General features: G+C 38.0%; 1 protein-coding gene across 1 annotated transcript; it reads left to right on the top strand.

The window, feature by feature from the left end:
- Positions 1–3,207: 3,207 nt before the first annotated feature.
- Positions 3,208–11,102, top strand: simc1 (SUMO interacting motifs containing 1). The gene is made up of 10 exons (XM_026330830.2): positions 3,208–3,771; positions 5,810–7,126; positions 7,235–7,482; positions 7,619–7,688; positions 8,124–8,272; positions 8,494–8,586; positions 8,774–8,905; positions 9,600–9,756; positions 10,043–10,127; positions 10,804–11,102. The coding sequence occupies exons 1-10, from the start codon at positions 3,604–3,606 to the stop codon at positions 11,013–11,015; spliced, it is 2,631 nt and encodes an 876-aa protein (XP_026186615.1). The 5' UTR covers positions 3,208–3,603; the 3' UTR covers positions 11,016–11,102.
- The last annotated feature ends 267 nt before the right edge of the window (positions 11,103–11,369 follow it).

Genomic DNA, 11,369 nt, shown 5'->3' on the forward strand with positions numbered 1-11,369 from the left:
TTGGATCCCGGGGAAGACATATTTGCTAAGAGAAGTGGGTATCATTCCATTTCATTTTTTTTCTGTCGATTTTCTCCCAGACAAAATTTGTTCACCAATTCTTCATTTAAACATTATTCATCCTTTGCTAAACGTGCTAAGACAGCAGATGCGACCTTTGACCTCCAGCAGCAGAAAATGTTGGATAACTCCCGTGTTAGTATCACAGAGAGCCTAGACCGTCTGGCTGGGACAGGAGGGGATAAACACACTTGCCTCTAACTCAGTGTCAGCTCCTAGGTTCACACAGCAGGCTGTCTTTGATCCTTGATCTACCTCTCTGAGCTTTATGTCGTATTTAATTCTGAAACTACTTGTCCTTATACTGACCGATGTTTCTATAGCATGTCATCTTTCTTTTTTGCTCAGACATGTCGTTGAATATATTTTCTACCCCATGTTTTAGGTAAAGCTTCACACTTCAGTTGTTTATTTCTGGCATTATTCTGTGAAATACAATACACACGCTGCTCGCCATGCTGAAGCAGTTTTATTGCCTTAAGGCATGAACCCAATTCATTCACGGATTCTATTCTATAAAAGGCCTGAAACTTTAAGATAAGACGTCTTTTCAAAACTCTTTAAAATAAATTTTGCCGTGTTATCATGTTTTCATTGCAACAGTCATGCTTGATAATAAATGTTCCCAGCATGCACCGTTGCCTGTCTCAGGTGAGAATAATTGTAGCTTCTCGATCCTGTAAGAAATCTTTGCTGATACGAGTAAATAGGAAAATATAATTAGATTTCTAATTTAAGTGTGACGCTATTCTCTATTATTTTCAGAGAAAGTGCATTTCAGCTGAGGAATATATTTTGTCAGATAGCTGATAAAAACTTAAAATTTGCTGCCTGCAGTGCACAGCAAGCTCCAGTAAGTGACGTTTGTCCTTCACTTTTGTAAATCAAAAGAAAACTCAAGTGATACCTTGAAGAATTTCTCCCTTTAAAATATTGTATGATAAAGTATAAAACATCTGAAGGGATAGTCCAACATTCTGGGAAATCTACTTATATCAACCAGCATCTCTATAACACAATACATCCTATCCCAAAAACTCCACGTGAGACGACAGTAGTCATTGCAATTTAGTATACAAGATTTAGTTTTTCAGATTTCCTATCTTGTTCATAAAAGGTACCTGGACAGTTGTATTACATCTGGACTTTACCAGTAGCCAAATGCTTCACAGAACAGAACAAACAGTACAATATGTAGTTGATCAAATAAATTTTAGTTATGCATTTTGATTTCACAGTCTGTCTTGAAAAGAAATATTTCTATTTTCAGTCCAATGCTATTCACAGATCTCCTTAAGCATTTCTATCTAAAAGCCAGCTGGCCTCATATCAAACATCACTGGTTCCCAATGCAAGTAACTACTAATGAGTAGAGACATGCTTTTGTTCACCTTTTAAAAACAGGAAAATGCATGCTCTGCTGCTGATAAAGTATTTCATGCATAATCTATGTCCATGTATGGGCAGTGGATAGTTTGGAGGGTCATTTGGGATTTCAAACATCTCCATAGTTCTCCCTCTCTTTCTAATTGAACTTGGCCAACCTTTTGGGTAATAGTTGTGTTCTCAGAATGAATAAACCGAATGCAGTTATAGACACTGATTGACAATAACTACCTTGCATCAATCATTTTTGTCTGTTGCCCACTATTACCAGTGTAATAACTTCCTACTTATATCCACAATTTATAGGATAGTTTGTTTTCAAACTGAAGTATAATGTGTCCTCCAGAACCCATAGCATGAGACAGAAAAGGCACTTGTGTCCTTTACCACTTAGAGTAGATACACACATTATTTCATTCCCTCCATAACAATCCTAATAAAGTTTTCACTTTGCCGAATGGGTGTCAGGAGGTTGTGTATGTCTGACTATGATGACTCATGCTGCCTGATGTTCCTCACAGGGTGTAATGGTTGGAGGTTAATAGCTCCTTTCATCCATCCAGGAACATCTCCTGTCAACAACGCATAAAAAGAAACAACAGCAACCAGACTTCAAATTTGCAGTAATATTACATTTTATAAAAATGACATGAATTTATGTACAAGGATATAAGCTGATAACGCTTTATAGTGCACATTTTCCAGAGCTTAAGCAATGTTTTTATCAAAATTACAGTGTTCTTATCAACTCAACACACCAGTATGTGTATGTGTCACAGCTTCCCATCAAAAGGAAACAGCTTTTATTGGTGACACGCCACCACGCAAAGCTTTTTTCTGTGCTTATAACAGGAAAATAAGATGCTATAAGATACCATGTAGTATGAGACTAAAAGTGACGTCTGTGGATGGTTTAGAAATACAGAAGTGCATTATACAGTATATGTTTCTCACAGTCTTCTCAGTCTTACCTGATGCCTGTGTGTTTAAATCATTATTACACAAGGGTTTGTCTGACACTGTAGTTTTTTTTTATATGTCTCCTGTCTCATGGGCTCATAGAGTACCAGAAATGCACACCCAAGGATGGTAGGATTTGGAAGAAAAGCTAATAAAAACAAACAAGAGAATACAACCTCTTTGCATGTGCAAAATTTAAGTTGGCGAGTCTGAGAGGCAAATAAGGCCTTATTGTTTATGTTTTGGTACTGCTCTTCGCCTGAACTGTAGGGAGTTATGTATTTACTGAAAATTCCTAAGAAAAAACCAATATATATATAACAGATAGATAGATAGATAGATAGATAGATATTAGATAGATAGATTTGTGTATATATAAAGATGTATTTGTCCAGGTTCTAAATCTTTTGCACAACAAGAGTGCACTCCAGTGGCGATGAGCGAGAATACATGTAGCAAAAGCTCTCAGAGGTTCAGTGGGGAGTTTTGCTATTTGCTTTTACGTGTAGCCAGTTGGGACATTAACATATATGAAAAGCAATTGACATACAAATCTTTGATGAGTTGACATGAAGTAGCATCGAGTCCCCATAATTTAAAAAAAATGTCTGCAGTTAATGAGTGATATCCTATTTATTAAGTCCAGTATGTTTAGTCTGTTTTGCCTGTTGACCACTTCTACCTCATGTGCTGGTATAGATGAATAGAAGTGAAACCACATTGACGGCAGGTTGTGACTTCACACTCCAGTACAGCAGGTGGAGATGTTGGTAACCGTAATACTACAGAAGAACAATAACAACAAAAAAGCAGGAAGCGTCTCATTTACCTTTGAATCAACCAACATAAGGATGCCATGCCATTACTTTTGAACTAGCTGAGTTTTAATTTAGCGTTAGTCAACAGCTGACAGTCGACGTCCTGTGTGCTGTGAAGATAAAATGAAAATCAAACGCAACGGGAGAACTCGGCGCACGTAATTTTAATAAGGAAATACCTCAGGTTCAAATGTGACGTGTTTAGACGAATGGCTGGTGTTTTCTACAGAATGATGAGGAACTGTACATCAGTACTAGCTCTGGTTTCGTGTGGAGTGCGCCGACTATCATGGGTCGGCTTTCGGTGACACTTAAGTTAGCTGGCTATTTACTGTTCACGTGCCTAACTTAACTTCGGCGTGTGACATTTCTGTCTCGTATGAAGTGGAAGGATTGGGGAGACATGGCTGATGTGATCACGCTCAGCTCAGACGAATCTGATGTGGAAATTGTGGGCAGCTACAACAATCTTATGACTGAGCCTGACCCACTGCCCCTCAGCGCCGTGCGGGTTGACGTCGACGTCGTGAATGCCAACGTCCCTCCGGTAAGACAAACGACCGTTACTGCAGAATAAAACTACCGTTACTGCAGCAATTAACTACCTTCCAATGCATTGGTGTCTCTGAAGCTTTTGTTAAAAACGACAAAAACAGACAAAACTACATTCTCTCACTGTGAGTCTGCTCACTAGCGCCGTCTACAGTCAAGTCAGTGTCTCAGTTTTTGCTGGTTTGTCAGGGTGAAGGTATCAGGTTACTGTTGAGGTAACGTAAATGGTAGCTAGAGCTAACAAGATTATTTAGCCTATTATTTATATTATTTAGCGTAACGTCCGAGCTAAATTTCACGGAATAACGCTAAATTTCAATTCAGTCTTGTCAATCTATCTGTTCCCACAAGCCTTTTAGTTTAGAAAAGCGTAAGTTAGTGAATTTAGCTATACTAGAGTTGTAAGCATCATATGCCCTACAGTGGCTAGGGTAAATCTAGGCCATAAACAATTTGTTCATTAGTTATTAGCTAGCTAGCTAAGTATATCTAGTTAGGTATGGCCAATGTGTGTGTTCTGCTTAATTGAATGGTTTTATGTATTATTACTGTTCATAGTTGTTAGCCACAAAAGAGTGGTTATGTAAACTTAGCTAATACGTAACTGTTCCTCTATCTCCAAATATTTTGAAACTTTAGTTACCATTTAATTGCAATTCTGAATTATACATTATAATATACATTAGGTTAGTACTATTTTCTGGAAAAGAAAGCTATACTTCTCAAAAATGCTTAAATCACAAGTTAAAAATCTTTACTAGCTAATTCACATTATATAATTTGTTCAGAACAAAATGACATGAAAACCATCAGTGGAAGCCAAACTCAACGTATGAAGCTGTATTTAAAGTCACTCTAAAAAAAAACAAAAAAAACAAAAACAAAAGTGAAAAATTGAAATCACAAGTTAATACAAGTTGCAGTTTCATCACAGCAGCTCATAATGTCACTCAGAACTGGGAGTGGCTGCCTGCATTCCCAACAACATGGGCGTTCTTGATGAGTTAGATCGCCTCCCAGACCTGGATCAGGGCATCAGTGAGCTCCTGGCCTGTCTGTGGTGGTACATGGTGGTGGATGCACCGAGACATAATATCCCACAGGTGCTCAATTGGATTTAGGTCAGGGGAATGTGAGGAGAATGATTTGCCAATTGTGGACATGCCAAGTTCGTTTTTTTCTTGTCAATGCCAGTCAAGCTGCACGGTACTGGGCTGTAAGTAAAAGGTCATACTAGAGAACACTTGATCCTTATGCCACCTTCATAGACGGTCAGAATCATGCACACCCCAGTATCTTGCTGGGGGTAATTTTACAGGCTCTCACAGTGCTGTTCCTGTTCCTCCTTGTGCAAAGGAGCACACACTGGTCCAGCTGCTGGTTTGTTGCCCATGGTCAGCCCTGTCCAGCTTGGTGTAACCTCAAAGTTATAGTATATGTTAACACGTTGCACTACCCTAATGTCAAAATAGTCGTTTTCAGCTTCACATCTATAAGGATGGAGCACCTAAATAGGTAAGTGGTTCTGAGAAGAGGTTTTGTCCTCCATGTGCTTGGGGAACACTGCATAATGTGGGTGATTCATGTCTGGTCGCCTCTATTTCTGTCTACCCCGTTTCCTCCCTTCCTCTACACAACCAATTGTGAAGGCAACGTCATATGCTTTTACCTTATTGGTCAAGATGACAGCGGCACATGAGCTTTCTGTTCTTTTGTGGCTTCCTAGAATAGTCTCACAAGGGTAACTGTAAATCACACTCAACTGACATTGAAAACATGGCTTTTACGTGTGCAATGGGCTGCTTAAAGGCAATGCTGGAACTGAAAATGGCTTTTTCCTTATGGTCTTGGACAGTTGAAGTAATGATATTGTGATTAGTTCAGGTGAAATGTGATTACACTGACATGTTTTAGACTGACTGATCACCTTTCTGCTTTTAGAATCAGCAACTTATTCTTCTGTATAATTATTTTTTTAAGAAACCACAGCATGTATTGAAATATTTTTCCTATTCATTTTTTCCTTTTTCTAGCGTTATATTGACCTCACAGATCCAAGATGGACTCTTCCAGAGCTGAAATTACGCAGTAGACAAAATACCATTGCTTTGACAGTGGTGGACTTAACTGAGAGTGATATAGCAAATGTGACAGAACAGGAGACAGAGAATTTTCCACCAGATGACTGTCAAATCGTAAAAGAAAGCACAAATACAAATCAAACTGTAAATAAACAAGAATTTCAACTACAGAAAAACTCTTCAAGAGATTTATCCATTTTTCCACCACAGCAGGACTGTTCTAACCTAAAGCAAAAGATGAGACGTACAAATTCTCAAACACGACACGAGAAGCAGATCAAGAAAACACCTCAGCACAAACCAGCTGTAAAGCTGAATCGATTGCCGTTTCTTGAAACTCATTACAGGGAACTGGAAACTTCAACGTGTTCTGTACATTTAACCAAAGACTGTATGCAAATGTCACTAAGTTTTAAAGAACTGGACAATAGTAGTGAAGCACATGAATGTATTAGTAATCTGAGGACAACTGCTTCCAGTGGTCCTCATATGGAACATTCATTGGATGCATCTCCTCCTATGGCTGCTGACTTACTAACCATGCGGGGACAAGAGGACAGAAATCAATTTAATGCTGTACAGCTACATGACACAACATCCCAGCAACTACAGCAGCCAACTGCCTGCACTGATACAGAAGGATCTGTCACAGGTTTAAAGGAGCACAAAACTCATGAAGGACTCATGGAGGACAACTTTATCTCCTTGTCGGGATCTCCGTCTATATCTCATGATAAAGCACAAAGAGAAGTCATGTACCCTGATGTCGAACATCTGGAAGTAGACAAAGCAGGATCAAGAAGAAGCTTCTCCAATGAGTCAAAAACCCACTCTCCTCCCACTAGACTGGACGTCCCTGTGCCTTTTGACCATGACTATCCATCCCATTCAAGTAACATATCTCAGAATCCTCAGAACCAAGTTGTTGTAACCCCTACATCTGAATATACACCAGCTGAAAATGTGTCTGAATGGCAAGTGGATGAGGTTACAGCAGATAGATTGTCAAACAGTCCTGATTTCTTGCGCTTTAGCATCCCCAGTGAACCTGAATCTGAGTGTATGGATGAAAGATCTGTGTCTGGGACGTATAGGGGGGATCTAGGTGTTGACAGTCCAGTGTCTTTCCTTTGGCAAGAGGACAGTGACAAAGAAGTGAATGAAGAGAACAGATATGATATGAGCTTCAGGGCAGCCAGTAAAGAGGACAGACATTTTGTGTGCCCAGTTGCACTCAGAAAAATTATGTCTGGATCAGCTCATGCCTTGGTGAGACCTATTTCTCCTGCTTTATATCTGTATTTTTTCTTGCCCTCATTAACTAATTACATGCGATTATCTGCTAGGCTGAATGACAATTTTTTTTTTTAAATTTAGATTGATGCAGAAGATGATGGTTTTGGAACTCCAGAGGTGTTATGTCGTCAGAGCCTGAGCCTTGTTTACAGTACGATTGACGAGAACTACACGGAGGGCACTTTGCAGCTGTTGTCTGACCTTTTACAGCCTGGTTACTATCCCCCCAAAGATATCACTACCCATTTACTCAGTGGCATTCTGCTTGAACAACAGTGTCCCCATCACCTATGTGTGCAGGCTTTTAATCTACTAATGAGAACACAGAGGTGAGCGCACCATAGGAATAAGTCTTAATAATAATATTAAATATTATTATTCGTAGCCATTTAAAATACTAATATTTTGTGTGTAGTATGTATTCTGCCTTTGAGATCAGAGATTAAAGTTGCTGTCTGATTGCAGACACCACATAGCTGATAAAACCACAGTTCCATGGAACTGGGAACTGTTGACCTCTGTCATGGAGAATCAGGTACTACACTGGATAGCAAATATACTGGAACACTGGGGGATAAGCTGAGTGGGTTATATAAATAACCAGCCTTCTCTATAATTCAGTACTGTTCAACAGGAACAAAAACTACAGCCAATAAAATGATTAATTCTAATATTGTAAAATAGTTTAAATGTTAACTGTTGTGGTCTCAGAGACCAAATTACAACTAGAGTAGATGACAATTTTCTGAGTTTATTGAACGCTTTTATCTGAAAAGAATTAATAACAGATAGGTCGACATGTTTGTATAGCCACATTGTGCTTTTAAAAACCTTTCTTGTGTGTTAATATACTGCATACCTATATATAAGTACTCTGCCCTAATATGCAACATATTTGCAATGAAACGTCTTTTTTGTGATTTCAAAAATCTGATATCCCTATGTATGGCTTCCTTATGACCAAACAAAGAAACATCGAAGTGAAGTGGTGCGCATGTTCCTGGAGTATGTTATACAGACTTTGGAGGACGACTTCCAGGCCAAACATTCTGTCCTTTCCCTCCACCACTCGATTGCCAAAACAACGTTGTCATGCGATCAGCAATTCCCTCGAGTCAGGTGAGTTTGGGAACTAGTTGACAACTTCAGTCTTTTAGGGGTTTCATTGTCCAGCCCCGTATAATAATTTATACTGGCTTCATAGAAAGCTACAGCATGGCATATGCAACAGAATATTACAAATCGCTCTATATCGTGATAATCACACAACAGTACATTGATAAGTTACTACAGGCATTTATAAGATTTAAAACAGTTTTTGTTTGTTTGTTTGTTTGCAGGGATGTCATCAAGTGGCTGTTTGCTGCCATCATGAAATCCACAGATAATGGACAGACTAGAGAAGCAGCCAGAGAGAAAGATGAGCAAATCAGGTGAATTACAAAGAAAACATTTTGAACTTGTTTTATGTGTTGCTTTCTGGAGCTGAAAGAGAGAACAAGGGTGTAACTTCATAAAAGGTTATATGCATTTTATACCATAATGGCTGTTTTCTATTGGTCCTTTCTACATTTAAGTCAATAAATCCCTAAAAAAGGCTCATCCCTTTCACTCCTGCAGAATAGTATGCATCTTCCAGAGGATGCTGTCTCTGGCGTTAGAGGTGGACCGCTCACCAGCTCTCAGCTCTGCCAAGCTGTCCCAGGAGCTCTTCCATATGCTCATCAGCAACGTCTCTTTGCGAGAACACAGGTGAGGAGGAGAAAAAAAAAAAAGATGAGTAGTTACTATTAAGGCAACATTGAAATGTGGGAGGAAAAAATATTTTCTTTCACTTACTTGCTATAATTGTCAAATTTCCATCAAAGCTAAACCTTGTCTCTGAAATAGTTGGAGCCTTTTTCTGAGGGCTATTATAATTGCATATTTTTGGTAAACTTAAGAAGCTGTAAGATAATTAAAAGCTCCATGTAAATAATTTGTTTTAGAGTTGAAGTTTTAAGGTATGCATAAGTTTAATGCTTATTAGCTGTGAGAATTCATGTAGGGATGGGCCTCTTTAAAATGTTTGTCATTATATCACTGCTTTTAAAAAGCTTTTTTAATGTAAGTGTAAGTAACATTCAAACAGGACAGGAATAATCTCTGAGATGGTATATATTATGATGACAGACAGATCGAGTAATAAAGTAAACTTTAAACACTTTTTACAAACCTTTATATAAATTTCAGGATTATAGGATAATTACTTTTATTTTCATTAATTTAATAATATGTGTGTTTGTTTTTTTTTATTGCATTGTTAAATGTACATGTGTATTTTATGTCATCACATAATTCATAATTAAATACTGAAATGTTTAATAGTTATTCAGCGACACTATTATAGTCTGCCCTTTTTTGCCAGTTTTTTCATCTGTTGGTCTAATTTGTTTCTGACACCCAGAATGTTGTTGCTGGAGAGCCTGCAGAGCAAACTACTGATATGTAAGCTGTTAGAACATCTGCTCGACTATGCATGCCCGGTAAAAATTCCTCTGCCCATGTCACTCAGTTTGCTACTTCACTTTCTGAAAAACTGCACTCTGGAACCAGATCCTAGGGTAAATATAAGACTTTTCATATCTTGTTCTAATCTTTATCTTAGCAGCCAAGCTATTTATTTTCCAGATATGCTGGTACTTATACTATATATGTGACTTATAATTACTAGTACTGGTAAATTTATCAGAAGAAGAATTGTGAGCATTCAGTGTTTTTTTTTTTTTTTTTTTTTTTTGTCATAAGGAGACACTTGTCTATGATATGTTTCTATGAAGTCTAAGATTAGAATTTAGTCACAACTCTCAGCCATTTAATGCAGCTGTCTGTCTGCATGTCTGTCTCCAGGATGGTTCTGAAAGGTGGCAGAGGTGGGAAGAGTTGGTTCATCTTCTCTGGATGTTGCTGCTCAGCTACAACAAAGCAATGAAAGGTGAGATTTTGGTAAACTGCAGTAATGTGCGATTACTACAAATATCACTACACTGCTCAACAGTATATCTGTGTCTATGGGTCTCTATAAGCTATTTTCAGTGATGAAAACAGATGTCTGGCTTAATATGATACAGTAAGTGATTGGTAGATGCAGTATAACCTGATCTGACTCCAGATAGTGCTTGGAGCCAATAGGAGACCTCAATCGCCAGTAAATGTGCAAGATGTGGTGTGATTATAATATGTAATTGTACAATACTGTTTTGTTGTTATTTGGGTTAAAAAAATAAAATGAAAGTTATACTTTCTACTATTGTCTCCTATCACTTTTCCTCACAGGCTCAGGTAACATGGATTTTTAAAAATCACGTTTTTCACACTATATGTCACATTTGAGAAAACATTTTGAAACATTTGACAGTGCTTGGTACATCATTTTTACATTTTTTTGCATGGTGCTTTTATTTTATGTGTGGATTTTTTTTAAACACCTGTATTAAAATGTTTTATTGTCATAAAAGTATATTTTGTATATTTTATTTTTAAAACTGTTTTCAGTAGGTATTATATGTACTGGAGAATGGCAGCAAACATAGGCTGTATTAGGTTTTTGATATCTACTCTGTGTCTCAAGCCCTTTGGTTCACTTATGGCTTCTTTCATCTTATGTCCAGGCTATCTGTGTAACTCTGCCGCTGAACAAAGTGGCAAAGTTGGCACGTTGGTCTACAAGCCTGATGATAAGATATCAGATCCTGCCATTCGAGAAGCTGTGGAGGCCTTCCTGTCCAGATCCCAGTCTGATCTTAGACAAGCCTTACCTCTGCACGTGGAAGAGTCCCTTATGTGTCTGCAGGATCACCTGCTAGATGCCTGTCAGTGTTGACTTTACGAAGAAAAAAACTCTTTTTTAAAACTTTAAATGATTGGATTTATTTAATATTTATGTTGTTGCGTTTTGTAAGACAAAATAAAACATCTGGCGTCTGTTAAGTTGTTCTTATTGTCTTTTAACCAGTAGAGAGGTGTATCAGTTTGACATTAAGCACAGTCTTGTTTGGATGTCTTTGCTCACTCAACACATCACTACTTTGATAAAGTACACAGCTACTGATAAAGTGACCATTGTGTTAACCAACTAAAGTATAGCCTACATAATTAGTAAATAATCCTCAGTAAATTGAAATGTGCTAGCTATATATCTGTCCCCGGCATGGTTCAGCACCCACCTCAAGAATTC

This window comes from Mastacembelus armatus, chromosome 10 (assembly GCF_900324485.2).
Source record: "Mastacembelus armatus chromosome 10, fMasArm1.2, whole genome shotgun sequence".
Taxonomy (NCBI): Eukaryota; Metazoa; Chordata; class Actinopteri; order Synbranchiformes; family Mastacembelidae; genus Mastacembelus; species Mastacembelus armatus.

Bases quoted from the DNA above. Each gene is read 5' to 3' on its own strand.
- simc1 (XM_026330830.2), top strand. From the start codon at position 3,604: ATGAAGTGGAAGGATTGGGGAGACATGGCTGATGTGATCACGCTCAGC. The intron at 8,587-8,773 runs GTGAATTACAAA...TCACTCCTGCAG, and splicing joins GAGAAAGATGAGCAAATCAG to AATAGTATGCATCTTCCAGA. The intron at 8,906-9,599 runs GTGAGGAGGAGA...TCTGACACCCAG, and splicing joins GTCTCTTTGCGAGAACACAG to AATGTTGTTGCTGGAGAGCC.